We start from the raw sequence: 20525 nt of genomic DNA, 5'->3' as shown, positions 1-20525 counted from the left end.
AAATTGGTGTGTTCTTGACATGTGCAAGCAGTTTTCACCTTTTCCTTTGTAACAGCCCAGTGAAATAGCCCTGTTCTTTCCATGAGAACACAGGCACAGAAAGATGATTTTCTCTTGTCTGTGTTAAGTGTGGTACCCATATTGGCACCAGGGCCTTGTGTTCCCAGTTTTCTGAGTTTCCATATTATCAGTATCTTTGTGTGTGTGTTTGCTGGGTGCATGTGTGTGTACGCATGCCTGTGTGCGGGCCAGAGAACAACTTTGGGTGTGGCAAAGCTGTAGAAGGAGCTGCGGGCTGTGTTCCTGCCACCCAGCTCCTGGCTGCCTGGCTAGCTTATGCCCTGAAATAACAACACACAAATTGTATTCATTTAAACACTGCCTGGCCCATTATCTGTAGCCTCTTACTGGCTAACTCTTACATCTTGATTAACCCATTTCTAATAATCTGTGTAGCACCTGGTGATGTCTTACCAGGAAAGATTCAGCATGTCTGCCCTGGCAGCTGGCTCCATCACGTCTGCCCTGGCTTCCCTTCTTCCCAGCATTCTATTCTGTCTACTCCAACCACCTATGCTCTGACCTATCAGGCCAAGCAGTTTCTTTATTAATTAACCAATGAAAGCAACAGATAGACATATGACCTTCCCACATTAGAAAGCTAGTGTGTAAGTGAGGCTGTCCTTGCCTCCCTGCTGCCGGGATCTCAAGTGGTACCACTACCCCTGGCTTCTCCCCATGGGTTTGTGGCTTCAAGGAGAAGACTTTACCAACTGAGCAATCTCCCCTGCTTATTTGTTGCCTTTTAAGTGGAAGATCTTCACAGCAACATAGATCCACAGATTTGATTTTACATTCACCCTCAACTGGTAGTTGTCAGATTCACTTAGCTGATAAAAAACCAAGGGTCACATAAATTAGACTTTGCTAGGGTCACAGAGCTGGGCAGTAGCAGCCCCAGGACCATAGGCTAATGTTGCGTTCTGGTGCTCAGTGTATTGAAGAAGTTTGGCGTCTGAGGGCTCTCTTGGGATCTTGGATGAGGTTCACCTCCAAGGATTCCACCCCTCACCCTTCCAGATGATCGGCTCCAAGTTTAGTTCCTCACAGCTGACGTTCCACATAGAACATCTGCAGGAATGTTTGTAGAAGCAGGCAGAACACCGAGCTGTGCTTTCTGGCTTGTATACCCTGTGTAAGGTTGGACTAAGTGTAAGCGGAGACTGCTCATTTGTTTCTGGGCCTCCCAGACCCAAATAATCACACAGAAGCTATAATAATTACAACATTGCTTGGCAAACGACTTAGGTGTGTTCCTACCTGACTCTTATATCTTAAATTAACCTATTTTTATTAATCTGTGTATCGCCACGAGGTTGTAGTCTACCAGATAAGGTTCTGGCATCCTTCTCCTTTGGCAGCTTCAAGGCATGTCTCTGACTCTGCCTACTCTCTTTATCTCTATTTAAATTTCCCACCTGGCTATATTCTGCCCTGCCATAGGCCAGAGTAGCTTCTTTTAAAAAAAAAAAATTAAATATTTATTTATTTATTTATTTATTTATTTATTATGTATACAATATTCTGTCTGTGTGTATTCCTGAAGGCCAGAAGAGGGCACCAGACGTCATTACAGATGGTTGTGAGCCACCATGTGGTTGCCGGGAATTGAACTCAGGACCTTTGGAAGAGCAGGCAATGCTCTTAACCGCTGAGCTATCTCTCCAGCCCCCAAAGTAGCTTTTTTAGTAACCAGTAGTAATAAAACATATTCACCGCATACAGAGGGAAATCCCATATCAAGTAAGAAGTTAAAAAACTCCATTAGGACTTCAGTGACCTGGATCATTTACTGCAGGATAAGCCTTCTGCCATGTGCAAGACAGGTTGTTTTAGTGTCTGACGGTAATCTCTCCCTACAGCTAGTGGTACTACCCTACCCAATGCTGCTGCATGCAGCCACCCGACAGGCTGCAGGAATCAAGCTGCAAGGCCAAGTGGTCATCATTGACGAGGCACACAATCTGATTGATACCATCACCAGCATCTACAGCACAGAGGTCAATGGTTCCCAGGTGGGTTAGCCTTTCCCATCCTGGGCAGTGACATAGGTCATTCCTTTAAACGCCTGGGCCAGGAATTCCTCTGGATGTGGGGCTTGGCAGAGGGCAGAACTGAAACCCTGTCTTTTCTTGTTCATTGGCAAGTGTGAGGCTCTTGGTACCTAGCTTGAACAGAGTGGCATCTTTTATCTTCAGCTGCCCTTCTTCCAGGATACTGCTGACTAATTCTCTGTCAGCAGGATGGTGGCGGTAGGGACCAGGAGCCTCACAGGATTGCATCTTATCATTTTGATATTTCTTTGGGGGTCTTTATTGGAGGGATGCCCAGGGTTTCTGCAGGCCCCTATTTATTGTCATTTGTTATGTGGCAAGCATTGAAAAGGGTTCTGTGTGCCTCACATTTTTCTTTTGGGGTAGTAGCTCACCCTTTTAGCTTTGGAACCTTGGGACTCGTAGAGGGCAAAATCATGTGTTGTACCCACTGCACAAACTGAGGTGAGGCAGGATTTGATCATGAAACCTATGTGATACCTGCCACCTGTTTGAATTTCCCTCTTCATGGAGTGAAGTCATCTCCCAACCCAGTTCCCCTGTGATATTTAGGACCTTAGACTTTGGCCTCTTCCCTTGCTCTCTCAGTGGTCATCAGCCCATAGTGTCTCCATGCTTTGCCCTTGTCTGTTTCTGTCCAGTTGCTCGTCACCTTGATGGTGTCCTGGCTGGCATTTCCTAGTCACAGACTAATGTCTCTCTACAGAGATCTTCCTAACCATATCCTGGGATGCCTTCATGCTATTCTGTTTTCTCCCCAGCTCTGCCAGGCCCATTCTCAGTTGCTCCAGTACATGGAAAGATACGGGTAAGACATTAGCCCGAGCCGGGCGGTGGTGGCACACGCCTTTAATCCCAGCACTCGGGAGGCAGAGGCAGGCGGATCTCTGTGAGTTCGAGACCAGCCTGGTCTACAGAGCTAGTTCCAGGACAGGCTCCAAAGCCACAGAGAAACCCTGTCTCGAAAAAAAAAACCAAAATAAACCAAAAAAACAAAAAAACAAAAAGACATTAGCCCGAGAAAGGAGATCTGGCTATGCTCAGTCTCAGTGGTCTCCAGAACCCAAATGGAGGCTATTGTAGTGCCCAGCTCTTGGAGGAGTAGGTTGAATTGATCTGTCCTGGTGTGTGTCCACATCCTAGGCTTCTGGGGACAGAGCAGCAGGCTCTGAAAGCCTTGGTCTTAGCCTTTTTATCTGCTGGAGGGTTTGTAGCTCCCAGCCCAGTGTGTCAGGCCCAGGCAGAAAGGCCCCATGGCATCTGGCAGAGAGAAGCTGCTGCAGAATCCTGTGCTAACGCTGTCGCTACTTCTTCAGGAAGCGTTTGAAGGCCAAGAACCTAATGTACATCAAACAGATTCTGTACTTGCTGGAGAAGTTTGTGGCTGTTTTGGGAGGTAGGACTGTCATCCCTGGCTCACCCCCATCTCCAACTTGTGTTGGTCTTGTTCCTTGACTGCCAGTCAGGACCCTTGGGTGTCTTAAGCCCTGTCTCATCCTTGGCTTGGGATGTCCTCTCTAGCTTCACTGAGAAGTTTGACCTCACTAGCATTTTCAATGTTGTCACTTTAGGCCCCAGTTTATCTATTTCTCCACGTTTTACTTTAGGAATTCTGACTGTACGGTTGTGTTGATCGTACAGTATAAAGCAAAACATGTTGTGTGACATAGTTTCAGCCACATGGTTTACTGGCACTGGCAGTCCTATTTGCCCCTGTGTGGCTAGAAACCTAGGAACTTTAAGCCTCAGTCACAGAGGAAGAACTAAAGCTCAGGGTGGGACCTGCCTGTGGCTCACGAGACTGGAGGCTGCTGACTCTGGCATCCAGAATTCTTGGGTTGTTCTTGGCTGGTACTGTTTCATTATAGGGCAGTGCTTTTAAAGGCTTCTGTAGGGCCAGAAAGCCATGGAGACTTTTCTAGAGAGATCTTGTCCTGTGGTAGTACTGTCTGCTTCCTTCTCTGCCTATGTCACTGCTCCCTGTCTTCTGGAAGAGCCTGTTTTTTTTTTCCTTGCCCTGCTCAGAGTGACAGTGGGGAGCTTGCTTTGATCTTGTCCCCTGCCTGACCTTGGGTTCCATTTGAAGTGTGTGAGTCCGATCTGCAAGGCTCCTGGAACTGCCTGTCCTCAGTGTGTTCTTTGTCTGCTGTCAACGCCCCAAACAAAGTCTGTTGAAACGTGAATGTTCCTTGTAGTTGAGCAGAGAACTACTACCATGACTGATTGGAATTCCCTCTTTTTAGGTAACATTAAACAAAATCCTAGTACACAGAGCCTGCTCCAGACAGGTGAGGAGTCTGCTGCCAAGGATGGGCGGTGATCTGAACCACTCAGACCTCCACTCTGGGACTGAGCCAGGGACCCGGCAAGGTACAAAACCAGGGCCCTTTGTTTGCTTGCAGGTTCTGAGCTGAAGAGCATCAACGACTTTCTCTTTCAGAGCCAGATAGACAACATCAACCTGTTCAAGGTAAAGGTCTATTCTGATTTAAACACCTTCTGGTTTACTTAAGGCTGGGAAGGTGAGGTAGGGGTGGAGCGCAGCTGTTGTGGAGGTAGGGGTGGAGCGCAGCTGTTGTGGAGGTAGGGGTGGAGCGCAGCTGTTGTGGAGGTAGGGGTGGAGCGCAGCTGTTGTGGAGGTAGGGGTGGAGCGCAGCTGTTGTGGAGGTAGGGGTGGAGCGCAGCTGTTGTGGAGGTAGGGGTGGAGCGCAGCTGTTGTGGAGGTAGGGGTGGAGCACAGCTGTTGAGCACTTGCCTGTAATGATAAGGCCTTGTGTTCTCGCTCTAGCACATAATCAAAAATAAACATGGAAGAAATAAAACGCAAATCATTGTCATTGAATAGTCTATCGTCCAAGGACCAAAATCAGGACTAGGCAGTTACCAGGTCTTCAAGCTGGAAAACAACAGCCAAATGGGCTTCACTTGGGTTGGGAGTTGTAGGATTTGGCATGGGAGGTTGTTGCTGTTCTTTGCACTCCTAGGCACAAACCCAGCCTCCAGGTACTGTCCATCCCTTTCCACCTCTGTTCTGCTAGTTTTCTCCAGGGAATTGTTTTCAGAATATAGTCCGTGGTATAATGTTTGGGCAGGGTGAGAACATGGCTGGGCCTGCCTGACCACTGTCTTCCTGCTGGAGCCTTGACTGGTGGCAGTCCCAGACCTTTGCTCATGTTGCATTTGCTCTCTGGTGCTCCCTCAGGTGTTAGGTAGCTGTGTCACTAGACCTAACCTAGTGTGTCTAAATTAAGTACTGCTGCCTCCAGGGATGAGACTGTTTTTGTTTGTTTGTTTATTGGCTTTTTGAGACAGAGTTTCTGTATTGCTTTGGAGCCTATCCTGGGACTAGCTCTTGAAGACCAGGCTGGCCTTGAAGTCACAGAGATCCGCCTGCCTCTGCCTCCCTAGTGCTGGGATTAAAGGCCGTTTGCCACCAACACCTAGCAGATGCTGTCTTTTTGTTCTGAGCATTATGCCTGGACATACTATGACCATTTAAGAACCTGGCTTAGAATAGTTGCTCTGGAGGATGACTGGCCCAAGCTACACACCAGTGAACCAAGCATGGATGGATGGGGGCCAATGTTCAAATCCAGCTAGACCCATCCTAGATCTGATTCTCTCCCTGCTTGTTTTTCATTTTCTTTATTTTTAAGGTGTATTTATTTATTATGTATATAGTGTATGTATTATGTGTATATATATATATATATATATATATATATATATATATATATATATATATATATATATATATATGCCTGCATGTCTACCTGCATGCCAGAAGAGGGCACCAGATCTTACTACACCATGTGGTTGTTGGAAATTGAAGTCAGGACCATTGGAATAGCAAGCAGCCAGTACCCTTAACCTCTGAGCCACCTCTCTTGCCCTCAAAGACAATTTGTTTGTTTGTTTTTCTTCAAGACAGGGTTTCTCTTGACTGTCCTGAAACTCACTCTGGCCTTGGACTCAGAGATCTGCGTGCTTCTGCCTGGGATTAAAGCCATGCTACCACCTCCTGGTTGCCTTCCGTTTTCACATCATCTGTCCTTAGACTAACGCCTTTGGTCCTTGTCACTACTGTGATCCTGTCAATTGTCTTTGGTACCTTTCTCCCGTGTGTTCAAATCTCAACAGTTGACTTGCCCCTGTTCTTGAGTTGTTGCAGCTTCCACAGCTATGACCCTTGCTGCAGGCTTCTTTCTCCAGCTTGCTTCAGGCCTTTCCCTTTTCCCTTTGGAGGCTGACAGAAGCAGTCTAACCAGATGCCAGTCTCTGTAGCAATTTTTCTAATTCCCACTGAACCTTAAGCTCTCCCACTGTGACCTGAGCTGAGACATCAACTTCTACAACCTGAACATAGCAGGGAAACTCCATCATCTTGGCCTTCTCTGGGATGGGCCCAGATCTTAACTCCTTCTTGCTTTTGTACAAAGGATTGGATTTTTTTTTTTAAGATTTGCCTTTTTATGTGTGTGCCATGTGTATATGCACACACTCATATTTTTAATTTAGGTGTGCATGTGCCACCATGTGTATGTGTGTGTGTGTGTGTGTGTGTGTGAGAGAGAGAGAGAGAGACAGAGACAGAGACAGAGAGACAGAGAGAGATTAGAGAACAATTTCCCTTGTTGGTCCTTGCTCTCTACCCTGTTTGAGGCATGTCTCTTGATTGTTTTTCCACTGGGTATGCCAGGCAAGCTGACTCACAGACTTCTGGGGTGTCTCTTGTCTTTGTATCCCATTTCTCCATAAGAACACTGAGATTATAGACACTCACTTTGTTGTCTCTGGCTTTTATGTGTTCTCTGAGTCTTCCAACTTAGGGTTTCATGGTTATGTGGCAAGCTTGTGAGCCATCTTCACAGCCCTTAGGATTGTTTTTAAATTACCTCTTGTTTCTTTAAGGCCCACTCTGCATCTGGAAGAAGGAAACAGCATACAGTTATTGTCTTCTTTTTGAAGTTGTTTATTTTTTATTTTATACGTGTGGGTGTTTTGCCTGCATGTATGTCTGTGTACCACATGTGTGCCTCCATGGTGCCCAAGGAGGTCATGAGAAGGCATCAGATCCACCATAACTGAAATTACAGATGGCTGTGAGCCATCATGTAGGTTCCAGGTCTTCTGGAAGAGCAACCAGTGCTCTTACTGGCTGAACCAACCTTCCCACCCTTCAGATTTTATCCTGAATACCCTTAGAGCCACGAGAGCAGTGGAGATATTGTAAGGAGGCTATGGTTGGGAGGAACCCTGAGTTTTTATGGGAAGTAGAACAGTGACCTCAGGAAGCAGCCCAGTAAGATTTCTTGTGGTGTGTTGGCTCCTCTGAGGTAGTGAGCCACCTTCCCTTAATGGTGTGGCATGGCCATGTCTTCGAAGTTCAGACCACAGTTTGCTTCCTTCTCATGAGCCCGTGCTGGTTTTGCAGGTGCAGCGGTACTTGGAGAAGAGCATGATCAGCAGGAAGGTACCTTTCCCGTTGTCCTGGCAAGGAGCCCGAGTACCCCTGCCTGCCTTACTCTGCTGTCCTGGGAACTCAAGGCCTCTGATACTACTGCCCATAGTGTGGAGTGATTTCTGGCTTGGGAGGAAATGGACTGCAGACTGGCTTGGTGTCTCACCCAGGGCTTCTTCTCATTCTGTGTGTCCTGCTCTCTCCACACGTAGCTCTTTGGCTTCACAGAACGCTTTGGAGTTGTCCTTCCATCTGTCTCAGCCTCTCAGGAGAACCGCAGTCTGGATGGCTTCCAGCACTTCCTGAAGAGCCTGCAGTCAGGGCCTACCGAGGGTGAGTTAGGAGGGTGAGAGAGAAGAGCCAGGCACAGGCCCTTGGAAACAACATAGACTTGACCTAAGGAAGGCCTTTTCCCCCACCCTTCCCTTGTCTGCAGACTCCCTGGAGGACGGCCAGTCCACTGCCCCTCGGCCCGCCTCTCCTCTGATGCACATTGAGGCCTTTCTGGCAGCTCTCACCACTGCCAGCCAGGATGGCAGGGTTATCCTGAGCCGGCAAGGTAATCGACTGCTTGTGGCAAAGGGGCCTAGCCCTGATGGCAAGACAAATGAGTTGTTTCTTAAAGGAAAGTGCTAACTCACCGGCCTCCATGGATCAGCTGGGGTTTCCTATGCCTAATTTACTCCTCTCTTTGCCTTTTGTCTGTCTGTCTTTCAGGCAGTGTTGGTCAAAGCAGCCTCAAATTCTTGCTCTTGAATCCAGCTGTGCACTTTGCCCAGGTGGTGAAGGAATGCCGAGCAGTGGTCATTGCAGGCGGCACCATGCAACCGGTAAGTCACCAAGACACGTGTCAGCCCTCTTCTGTCCCCTGGAGCCCTAAACAGACCCAGCAGTGCCCACTGGTGCCGCTGCCCTGGCCTGGTGGGGCGGTAGCACTCTGGCTCTTGGCCGTCTGCAGCCCCTGGAGCAGGAGTCCCCTGTGGTCCCAGACTCTCGCTTAGGTACCTCCCTCTCTTTCCTCTCCTGTACCAGCACCTCTTAGAAAGCCGCTGCATGTATGTTTTTAGATAAGTTATATAGTTTTATTATTGAAATTAAAGACAAGCTGTAGATGTCAGAATTTCACCAATGAAAGATTCATGCTAGTGCATGAAGCATATGTATGTACAGACATACATTTTGCATATGTACATATGGTTTTTTAAAACCATATTTCTACATTAGTTGTATAATTTACTTTTTCTCTCAGCAATAAAATGTTAATATTCACCCTTGTCAGCAAATATTTGTTCTAGCATATTCTACTGTGCTGCATTCTAACCACATAGATAATGTCATGTTTCACCATATTTTAACCACCTAGTTAATGCCACATCTCACCATATTCTACCGTGCTGCATTCTAACCACGTAGATATGTCACATTTCACCATATTCTAACCACGTAGATAATGCCACATTTCACCATATTCTACCATGCTGCATTCTAACCACGTAGATAATGCCACATTTCACCATATTCTAACCACGTAGATAATGCCACATTTCACCATATTCTAACCACGTAGATAATGCCACATTTCACCATATTCTAACCACGTAGATAATGCCGCATTTCACCATATTCTAACCACGTAGATAATGCCGCATTTCACCATATTCTAACCACGTAGATAATGCCGCATTTCACTATATTCTAACCACGTAGATAATGCCGCATTTCACCATATTCTAACCACGTAGATAATGCCACATTTCACTATATTCTAACCACGTAGATAATGCCACATTTCACTGTATTCTGCTCACACCACGTAGATAATGCCACATTTCACCATATTCTAACCACGTAGATAATGCCACATTTCACCATATTCTAACCACGTAGATAATGCCGCATTTCACCATATTCTAACCACGTAGATAATGCCGCATTTCACCATATTCTAACCACGTAGATAATGCCACATTTCACCATATTCTAACCACGTAGATAATGCCGCATTTCACCATATTCTAACCACGTAGATAATGCCGCATTTCACCATATTCTAACCACGTAGATAATGCCGCATTTCACCATATTCTAACCACGTAGATAATGCCACATTTCACCATATTCTAACCACGTAGATAATGCCACATTTCACCATATTCTAACCACGTAGATAATGCCACATTTCACCATATTCTAACCACGTAGATAATGCCACATTTCACCATATTTTCACACAGCGCCTGCTTTGATTTTACTTAGACCATTTTCCCATTGTGCCTGGTTTTCACAGTTCTTTCTGTGATCCGTGCAGACAGCGAATCTAAGTCGTTTGCATCTTTCATCCTGAACACACCCAGGTTTAGACCGCTGGGCTCCTAAGCACAGGTCCCTGCCTTGGCTGCCTACTCGAGTGGCCTTTCTGTTTTGTTTCCCCTGTATTCCTGCTGATGGAACTCAGAACCATCAGTCAAGGCACATTCTGAGCCCACATAGGCGTTTGCTTTGTTTTTGGTTTGCGATATGTGTACAAATTTGTACATTTGCATTAATGTGATTCATGGTCATTGTTGTTCTGTTTTGTGTGTGTGTGTGTGTGTGTGTGTGTGTGTGAGAGAGAGAGAGAGAGAGAGAGAGAGAGAGAGAGAGAGAGAGTCTCACCATGTAGTCTTTGTGTTTGTTTGAGACAGGGTCTCTACATAGTCCTGGCATTCACATTGTAGATTAGGCTGGCCTCAAATTCACAGAAATCCACACATTTCTGCTTCTCAAGTTCTGAGATTGAAGGCGTGCACCGCCGTGCCCAACTCGTACTGTGTCACTAGAGTGACAGACATTGTTAGTCACCAAGTGGGTGCTGGAGCCAAACCCAGGTCCTGTGCTCTTAATCACATATCTTCCCCCCCCAATTTTTAATTTTTTTATTGATTTTATTGAGCTATATATTTTTTCCACTCCCCTTCCTTCCTCCCCACTCCCCTTCAGCCCTCTCCCAAGGTCCCCATGCTCCCAGTTTATTCAGGAGATCTTTTTTTTTTTCTACTTCCTGTGTAGGTTAGATCCACGTATGTCTCTCTTAGGGTCCTCATTATTGTCTAAGTTCTCTGGGATTGTGATTTGTACACTGGTTTTCTTTATGTTTAAAAGCCACCTTATGAATAAGTACATATGATATTTGTCTTTCTGGGTCTGGGTTAACTCACTCAAAATGATGTTTTCTGGCTCCATCCATTTGTCTGCAAAATTCAAGATGTCGTTATTTTTTTCTTCTGTGTAGTACTCCATTGTGTAAATGTTCCACATTTTCCTTATCCATTCTTCAGTCAAGGGGCATTAGGTTGTTTCCAGGTTCTGGAATGCTGCCATGAACAAGGTTGAGCACGTGTCTTTGTGGCACGATTGAGCATCCTTTGGATATATACCCAAAAGTAGTATTATTGGGTCTTGAGGAAGGTTGTTTTATCATTTTCTGAGAAATCGCTACACTGACATCCAAAAGTGCTATACCAGCTTGCATTCCCACCAGCAATGCAGGAGTGTTCCCTTTTCCCCACAACCTCTCCAACATAAGTTTTCAACAGTGTCTTTGATCTTGGTGTAAGATGGAATCTCAGAGTTGTTTTGAGTTACATTTCTCTGATGACTAAGGATGTTAAACATTTCCTTAAGTGTCTTTCAGCCATTTTAGATTCCTCTGTTGAGAGTTCTCTGTTTAGGTCCGTACTCCATTTTTTTTATTGGATTATGTGATCTTCTGGTGTCCAATTTCTTGAGTTCTTTGTATATTTTGGAGATCAGACCTCTGTCTGATGTGGGATTAGTGAAGATCTTTTTCCATTCTGTAGGATGTCGTTTTGTCTTATTGACCGTGTCCTTTGCTTTACAGAAGCTTTTCAATTTCAGGAGGTCCCATTTATTAATTGTTTCTCTCAATGTCTGTGCTACTAGTGTTATATTTAGGAAGTGTTCTCCTGTGCCAATGCATTCAAGTGTACTTCCCACTTTCTCTTCTATAAGGTTCAGTGTGGCTGGCTTTATGTTGAGGTCTTTGATCCATTTGGACTCGAGTTTTGTGCATGGTGATAGATATGGGTCTATTTTCATTCTTCTACATGTTGATATCCAGTTATGCCAGCACCACTTGTTAAATACACTTTCTTTTTTCCACTTGATATTTTTTTCTTCTTTATCAAAGATCACGTGTTCGAAGATGTGTGGCTTGATATCCGGGTCTTCTTCTTCTTCTTCTTTTTTTTTTTTTTGTTTTATATTGAAGTCTTTTTTTTAATTTTTAATTTTTTTCCATTAAAAAATTTACACTTCCTCTCCTCCTCCCATTCCCCTTCTGCTCCCCCACTTACCCTACCCTTTCCCCTTCCCTCCTTAAGAGAGGGCAGGGAACCCTGCCCTGTGGGAAGTCCAGGGCCCTCCCCCCTACATCCAGGCCTATGAAGCTATGCATCCAAATAGACTAGGGTCCCAAAAAGCCAGTACATGCAGTAGAAACAAGTCCCAGTGCCTTTATCAATGGCTTCTCAGTCAGCCCCCATTGTCAGCCACATTTAGAGAGTCCAGTTTGATCACATGCTCATTCAGTCCCGGTCCAGCTGGATTTGATGAGCTCCCATTCGAACAGGCACACTGTCTCAGTGAGTGGACCAACCCCTCGTGGTCCAGATTTCCTTGCTCATCTCCCTCCTGCTCTTCAACTGGACCTTGGGAGTTCAGTCCGTTGCTCTGATGAGGGTCTCTGTCAGTGGAAGAATGGATAAATAAAGTGTGGAATATATAAACATTAGAGTACTATTCAGCGGTAAAAAATAATGACATTTTGAATTTTGCATGCAAATGGATGGAAATAGAAAACACTATCCTGAGTGAGATAACCCAGATCCAAAAGGATGTATATGGTATGTACTCACTCATTAGTGGACTCTTAAGCCTATAGTTCGCAAGCCTAGAGAAGCCAAATAACAAGGTGAACCCAAAGAAAAACATATATAGATCCTCCTGGAAATTGGAAGCAAACAAGATTGCTGGGAAAAAGTTGGGAGCATGGGGGTAGGGGTGGGGTGGGGGAAGGGGAGAGGGGAGAGAGAAGGGAGAAAGGAAAGGCTGGAGAGAGCTTGGGGGAGTGGGAGGGTGGAGATGGAGGAAGGGCAGATATAGGAGCAGGGAAGAAGATATCTACATTAAGGGAGCCATTTTAGGGTTGGCAAGAGACTTAGCTCTAGAGGGGATCCCAGGTGTCCACAGGGATGTCCCCAGATAGGTCCTTGGGCAGCAGAGCAGAGGGTGCCTGAACTAGCCTTGCCCCACCATCACACTGATGATTATTTCGAATATCACCATAGAATCTTGGTCTGGCGATGGATGGAGATCGATATCCAGGTCTTCTATTCGGTTCCATCAAGTCCATTTTGTACTAGCAATTAGTCTTGGTAGTAAGTTCTGTCTTGATGTGTGATTAGTGTACTAGGAAGTCACATCACTAAAGAGAACTGACCTTCCCTCTCCCAGCAGCTGTCAAAGGCCAGTCGTTCCTCAGTTAGTGGTAGGATTTTGTCCCTACATCCCCATCTCCGTGCTGTGATTCTGCCTGGCTTGAGCTTGCCCAGGTCTCAATCTGTCACAACCACGGTGACATATTAACCTTCCCTGTTGTGTCCTGAAGCAGTTTTCGTGATGTTGTCTCCCACTCTGACTCTTAACAGTCATTCTTCCCTTTCACTTCTTCCTGAGGATCCCTAAGTCTTGAGTTTTCTGTTTTCTTGACTTGACAGTTAAGATAGTGTTCTGTTTTCTTGACTTGACTTGGTTAGGATAAGGTAGGAATCTTAATGCAGTTTTGGTTTTTATTTATCTGGTAGCTAGTAAGTTTAGACATTTTATTCATACATTTTTTGGCCATTCCTTTTTGCGGTTTTGAGAACTCTTCATTTTATCGGTCCATTTCCTGACTGGGTTGTTTGATTTCTTGTTTCATTTTTTTGAATTCTTTCTATAGTGTAGATAGTATTGTACACTGCTGATTTTGATGCATAGAAAGGGCCTGGAGCCATGCGTGCCGACTTCCTTTGCTGTTCTTTTTAAGTTTTCTGTCAACAGTGGATGCCGATGCTGGTTGTTTCAGCTGAAGGCCATCGGCCTTTCTTTGTGCTTCCTCTGCTTGTTACCACCTATCCCAGACTTCCCGAGCACATGGCCCCCCAGGCTCTGAGGTCACAAGGCCCTCATGTTTTGGTTGCAGGTGTCTGACTTTCGGGAGCAGCTGCTGGCATGTTCTGGAGTGGAAGCTGACCGGGTGGTGGAGTTCTCCTGTGGTAAGGAACCGTGGGGATGGTAGAACGGGCCAAGAAACTCTGAGATCTTGATTTAGTTACCCTTAGTGGGTTTGCTCACCAGCATACTTTCCCAGGTTCTGAAGTCTTGTACTCTCCTCAGCACGTTGCTGGTATTGGGTATGTCAGTGCAGAGAGAAGCCGCATGCATTTCAGATTTCTGTTTCTAGTTGGGGAAATGATCTGAGAAACTGCCCTATTGGTTTTCAGCCCTCTTTTGGTATCACCAGGTCACGTGATCCCTCCAGACAACATCTTGCCCCTTATTATATGCAGTGGGCCCTCTAACCAACAGCTGGAATTCACCTACCAGAGAAGAGAGCTGCCTCAGATGGTTAGTGCCAGCCCACATCCCATCCTCTCTGGTGTGTGGTCAAGGAGAGAATTCTTCAGCGCTGGCATTGGGGCAGATGGTCATATGTGGCACTAGCAGATTCATTGTTTTAGATATTTATCAAGGAAGACCTTGGCTGCCTTCCTTTCCTTAGACTACTAAATGTTTTCTAAAGAACTCCCAGCATCCCATTAATGTAGGATGGAAGAAGGCTGACCATTTGGTGGGGGGGACTCTTGCTCCTGTCTCTACTGCGGGAAGGATGCATTTCTTGGGCACAGTTCCTGTAGCATCTCAATGTTAATTTGTTCTGGACAGTGCCCTCATGGCACTGGAACTTAGGGAGAGCACAGTGGCGTACCAAAAGTCTAGTCCAATCCTGGGGTGTCAGCGATGGGATGTGTCATAACGGCACACAGTCACCAGAATCCCCAGTTGGGCATGGTCTGGTAAGAGTAAGTAGGGCATTCCGCACTGTAGAAGGGGAGCTGCTTGGGTGTGGCCATGGCACCTGTTCCCAGCCAGCTCTTTGTCTGCCTTTTACAGATGGAGGAGACGGGCCGCATCCTCTGTAACTTGTGCAACGTGGTCCCTGGAGGGGTGGTATGCTTCTTCCCTTCCTATGAGTACCTGCGCCAGGTGCATGCTCACTGGGACAAGACTGGCCTGCTGGCACGTTTGTCTGTCAAGAAAAAGGTGAGTGCCCCGTAGCCTGTTTATGAGGACATTGCTACCCATTGCTCTTCCTAGGATTCCTTAATCTTGTGGACTTGGCATTGTCCAGATTCTCATAGCTTCTAAAATCTACCAAGTCGGGGCTGGAGAGATGGCTCAGTGGTTAAGAGCACTGCCTGCTCTTCCAAAGGTCCTGAGTTCGATTCCCGGCAACGACATGGTGGCTCACAACCATCTATAATGAGATCTGGCGCTCTCTTCTGGCCTGCAGGCGTACACACAGACAGAACATTGTATACATAATAAATAAATAAATATTTTTAAAAAAATAAAATAAAATCTACCAAGTCTAGACCTGGGACACTGGCCATGGGGATTCCCCAAAACTTGATTACATATTCCATCCTCAGGCTTCAAAACCTTTTGAAGTCTTTTGCTGTGTGGCCTTCTTCCTTTAGCTTTTCCAAGAGCCCAAGAAAGCAAGCCAGGTGGAGCAGGTGCTGATGGCGTATTCCAAGTGCATTTCGGTGAGAGGAAGTGGGGCTGGACCCAGAAGCCCTCTGTGCCTGACAGCTGGGGACAGATATGAGGCTCCCAGGTCTGGCTCAGCAGCTCTGGTGTGGCTCTCCCCTCACAGTGCTGCAGTCAGGAAGGAGGCCATCTGACAGGAGCTTTGCTCCTCTCTGTGGTTGGAGGGAAGATGAGTGAAGGGATCAACTTCTCTGATGACCTGGGCCGGTAGGTGTGGTGTCCTCTGGTCTGCTGGGGCTGAGGGCCCTGCGCCCTTCCCACCAAGTCACACCATAGGGTTGGTACCCGTGTGGCCTGGTTGGGGTCTGCAGGCTGTGGGTGGAGTGTGTGAAAGCCCTCTCCACCTGGCTTAGTAGAACAGAGAAGTGGGCAGCCATGACTTTGAACACAATTGGTTCAAAATAGCCGTTAGCTAATCTCATGTGGATGATATCCCCATCCATGAATGTTTGTCACTTATGCCATGGGCCGTGTGACCCACTGCAGGTGTGTGGTGATGGTGGGGATGCCATACCCCAACATTAAGTCTCCAGAGCTGCAAGAGAAGATGGCCTACTTGAATCAGATGATTGTGAGTATCTGCCGTGTTTCAGACGGTGAAAGGAGGGGCGAGGAGGAAGTGGTGTAGAAACCCCGAGGACTGGATGCCAAGGACCTGCATTGTGACAGCGCATGGTGCAGATGTTTTGTTCCTCCTTCGAGGCTTTGGAGTGCACCTCTGGCCCCCTTGATCTTCTCTATAAATATTCTAAAGCACAAGTTGTTGGCTAAGACCCTTGAAACCTGGCCTTGCTCCAAAGCCTGTGTACCAGGCAGGCAAGAGTAGATGGTTCTGATCTTCCATTTTCTTTTTCTTTATTTTCTTCTTAGCCTAGGACACAAGGTCAGGCACCCCCAGGGAAGGTGTTGGTGGAAAATCTGTGTATGAAGGCTGTAAACCAGTCCATAGGTAAGTCTGGGGCTGCTGCTAGGGCAGATGGATGGGTCAAGGAAGGAGGGATTTTACTGCTTAATGTCCATTTGAGGAGCAAATGAGGGAGGCGATCCCAATGGACATGCAGTATTGGTAGGCAAGTTAACTCAGGAGCCCCATCCTGGCCAGGCAGTGGTGGCACATGCCTCTAATCCCAGCACTCGTGAGGCAGAGGCAGGTGGATGGATCTCTGTGAGTTCGAGGCCAGCCTGGACTACGAAGCGAGTTCCAGGACAGCCAGAGCTGTTACACAGAGAAACCCTATCTTGAAAAACAAGAGAGTCCTAATATTTGTGTCTACCCAGGCAGGGCCATTAGGCACCAGAGAGACTTTGCCAGTATTGTGCTCCTGGATCACCGGTATGCCCGCCCTTCTGTCCTGGCAAAGCTGCCAGCCTGGATACGAGACCGTGTGGAGGTCAAAGCCACCTTTGGCCCTGCCTTTGCTGCTATGCGGAAGGTTAGCTTTGTTCCCTGTGCCCCAGACCTCCCAGCCTGAAATGAGCTTCTCATGGTCTTTTTCTCCCTGCAGTTTCATCGGGAGAAATCACTTCCCCGTCTGGTATAGGCTCCTCTTTTATTCTCCCTCCTTGACCTGACCTGACCTTTGTGTTTCACCTGAGATGGTCAAAAGCAGACACAACCTGTGAAGTCTACACCAGCCTTCCAGAAGCAGTGGATTCCAGTGTTGTGACTTACACAGAAAAGCCACCAGGACAAATCAAATTCACCCTGAAGGAACATGGCCCAGAACCTCATTGTCAGGCGCCACATTCCCTGAGACTGATTCTTCCCATGTGGCGCCTGGCTCAGCTTCAGTTTTTTTGCCTGACTTCAGGAGGCTGTGCAAACAGCTGCTCTATGCCCTTTTATGAGGCGAGGCCCACCCGGCCTTCATCCTTTCTAGGGACAGTGAGTTGTTCTTGGCGTTTGGCTCCAGTTTCAGCCACAGATGTCCCTATTCCAGGCCCTGCTGTCCACAGGGCTTCCACATTCAGGCTGTGTTGACTGTGGCTCCAGGAGGAGGTGGATCTCTCTTGCTTAGCTGCTGCTCCTTCCTCAAGCCAAGGAGACCTCTTCTCTTCAGTCACCAATTCCACCACACCTACCATGGCCTCAGGAGCAACGCTAGGGCCACTAGACTCTTGCTGTGACTACGTTTAGAGCCCCTCTGTCACCAGAGCATTTTTGGCGATGGAGAAATATCATCCCTCACTCTGCAGTAGTTGCCCCAACTCATCTCTTTTTTGAATCCAGGAAAAAATGCTCTACTCCCTCATTCTGTCTCATTGCTGAGACAACCAGGTCAGGAGGACAGCTCACGGTCTGCTGAGCCATCTGCATCTGGCTCATCTGGCAAGGCCACCCTTCCTTTACTAAATAAATGGCACTGTTCACCTGGATAGTTACCATTCTTTATTATTGTGAGTCACTGTTTTCTCAGTCCTAACGAAAGTAAGCAAAGTACCCTAGGGGTGGTGCAGGTAGACAGTGGACCTGGCACATGGTACACACAACCCCTGACCATGGAAAGGGGTGAGGCAAGATGAGGGACAGTTGTTCAGCCACTCGGCCCTCTATAGACTACTGGAGCTTAGTGGTCCACTTGCCCAGGAGCCTCTCAGGGCTGTTTCTGCTGGAGTGAATAAGGAGGGCCCTGTCCTGTCTAGGGGTTGCTTGTCTGCAGTTAACATCATGTCTTTGTTGGTCAGATTATACAGTTGGGTCATAGATTTAAATGTTTGACCATAACTGGTCATGGTTGTCAGTGATGCTTCCTGAATCCATTTGGCTTTGTTTGAAGTGAGAGACAGGAAAAATTGAACCTGTATCTGGGACCCCGGTGTCAATCTGAGGAAAAACATTCTTTGTGAAGCAGCCAAGGTTCCCAGGAGGATGGTCGTTTGGGGGGGGGGAGGAGGGTGCTCATTTAGGAATCTTAGCTATCAAAATTGGGAAAACTCTTAATATGGGGGATTCTTTAGATAGGGATTTCTTTCCAGTCCTTGGTGGATCCCTCTATTGCTGAGCCGGTCGTAGGTGGAATCCAAGTTTCTAATCTGCACTTTGGGGTGAGGTCTAGATTATCTCAGAGAAGAGCAGTTGAACAAAGGGCAACTCTCACCATCTCCCTCTCTCCCTCTGCACAGGGCATCTCTCACCATCTCCCTCCTCCCTATACACAGGGCATCTCTCACCATCTCCCTCCTCCCTATACACAGGGCATCTCTCACCATCTCCCTTCTTCCCTGTACACAGGGCATCTCTCACCATCTCCCTCCTCCCTGTACACAGGGCATGTCTCACCATCTCCCTCCTCCCTGTATACAGGGCATCTCTTACCATCTCCCTCCTCCCTGTGCACAGGGCTGAAGGCGAAGGCGTAAGTCACAAACACCAGTTTGGAATTATGATTAATAAAATGGTTACTTATTTAAAAGGGAAAAAACTTACAGATCACCGTCACAGACAACAGCCCTCTGTGCAATCAGGAAGGGAGTCTAGTCGCCGGAAGCGGAGCAGGAAGTAAGAGAGCACGAGAAGGGAAGTGGCCGCTTTTTTAAAGGGAGAGAGACCACGCCCCAATGGGCTGGTATCTTAGCGGCTATTGGCTGGAGGAGCAGAAGGACCTCCCGCAACACCTCCCCCTTTTGTTTAAGTAAGAGAGTTCTAAACCTACTACGAAATTATATACAATAAGTACAAATATTCTATTCTAACTAGCTTAGGTCTTATAAATAGCTTGGCCAAGTCATGAGTGGAAAGTAACTACATTTATATAGTCTTCAACCCCATCGAAGATCTGAGAAGGGACATAATGTTACCTGAGTAATTAGGAAGTGCAATCAAACAACTTCCAAAACATGCAACAAATCACAGAGACAACTAGCTACCTGGGCAATCACCCAAGGTCACGTTGCAGCACTGAAGCAACCAACTTTGGCTAAGGCCTAACATAACTGACATACCATTTTCAAAGGCAAGAAACTTATCAAAACTATCTTACCCTGTCTTGGCAGAATATGACAGTCCTGTTTTTTCCATTCATGGATACTCTGTATCTCTGTCCGTGGTTGAGGTATGGGCATTTCTTTGCCCAAAGGCCAGTTCAGCCAAGAAGAAAGACTCCAGGTGGAGTGTCTTTGGTGCTCAACATTCTTTCGGGAATAGAGCTGTGTTGCCAGGAGCAATTGTGTCTCACTACCACAAAACTCTGAGTTAGATTAAAGGCCATTTTCTACAGCTCTTTGAAGAGGTTGAAGATTATCTATACTGAGTATAATCTCTATGTATCTAAAGAACCTGATTAGTCTAATTATAAATGACAAACTTAGAATACTATTGATCTATATAATTTTCAATACCTATCTAACTTAAAGACTAAGACAATAAACGACTGTGAAACAAATGAGGACAATGACCTCCAAATATAAACAATGTATAAATATACATTGCAGTATGGTAAATATATATCAATACACAAACAATATATAAGTATCTTAATCAGGGGTAGAAATGTACACTGCAATATGGTAAATATATACAATATATATAAATACAATATATGTCAATACATAAAAAAATGTTTTAAACAGGTAGAAACATGCATGCATACAATAGTCAATATAATTTCACTTTGTATCAATATATAAGAATCGATACCAATATATTTGTCTCAAAACAATAACTCACAAGTACCAACAAGTACCAATCTATTATCCCATCATCCCTCTTTTTTTTTTTTTCAAATGATCCCTGAGCTTATAAAATTCCTTCCCCAACCCTCAACCGTATACCAATTATAATCAACCCCTAAATGATGTCCCTAAACCCAAGGGCAAACTTTACTGGGAGAGGGGACATCATCCTCTAGAGTTACTTCCAGCTGCCATGGGGGGCGACGTTCTTTCTGGGGGATCCTGTGAAAGTAAAATGATGGTTAAATTTCAAGATCAATGTCTTTTAAAATTGCAAATAGTCTCTGAGTATTTTGTGCAGGTCTGGCCAGAATGTTGTATAAGATGTGCACCGTTTCAGCTAACCAAGTTGGAACTGTCTTGTGCAGCTGGTACCCAAAACAGGTCTTGTAGTAGCGCTATCA

At 46.2% G+C, this 20525-nt stretch overlaps 1 protein-coding gene across 1 annotated transcript in view; it reads left to right on the top strand.

Moving 5' to 3' along the window:
- Ddx11 (DEAD/H-box helicase 11) overlaps positions 1–17760 on the top strand; it is a 34026-nt gene extending 16266 nt beyond the window's left edge. The window contains exons 10-27 of the mRNA XM_057761505.1: positions 1923–2075; positions 2876–2922; positions 3431–3510; positions 4358–4402; positions 4517–4584; positions 7549–7587; positions 7788–7908; positions 8012–8134; positions 8293–8405; positions 13820–13892; positions 14141–14244; positions 14791–14940; positions 15378–15446; positions 15557–15657; positions 15937–16021; positions 16321–16399; positions 16729–16883; positions 16956–17760. Coding sequence (XP_057617488.1) covers positions 1923–2075; positions 2876–2922; positions 3431–3510; positions 4358–4402; positions 4517–4584; positions 7549–7587; positions 7788–7908; positions 8012–8134; positions 8293–8405; positions 13820–13892; positions 14141–14244; positions 14791–14940; positions 15378–15446; positions 15557–15657; positions 15937–16021; positions 16321–16399; positions 16729–16883; positions 16956–16991 — 1641 coding nt within the window. The 3' untranslated portion in view covers positions 16992–17760. The remainder of the gene's footprint in view (positions 1–1922; positions 2076–2875; positions 2923–3430; positions 3511–4357; positions 4403–4516; positions 4585–7548; positions 7588–7787; positions 7909–8011; positions 8135–8292; positions 8406–13819; positions 13893–14140; positions 14245–14790; positions 14941–15377; positions 15447–15556; positions 15658–15936; positions 16022–16320; positions 16400–16728; positions 16884–16955) is intronic.
- Positions 17761–20525: the final 2765 nt, after the last annotated feature.

The sequence above is a fragment of the Chionomys nivalis genome, chromosome 2 (genome assembly GCF_950005125.1).
Source record: "Chionomys nivalis chromosome 2, mChiNiv1.1, whole genome shotgun sequence".
NCBI lineage: Eukaryota > Metazoa > Chordata > Mammalia > Rodentia > Cricetidae > Chionomys > Chionomys nivalis.
This window is presented reverse-complemented; position numbering and strand designations above follow the sequence as displayed.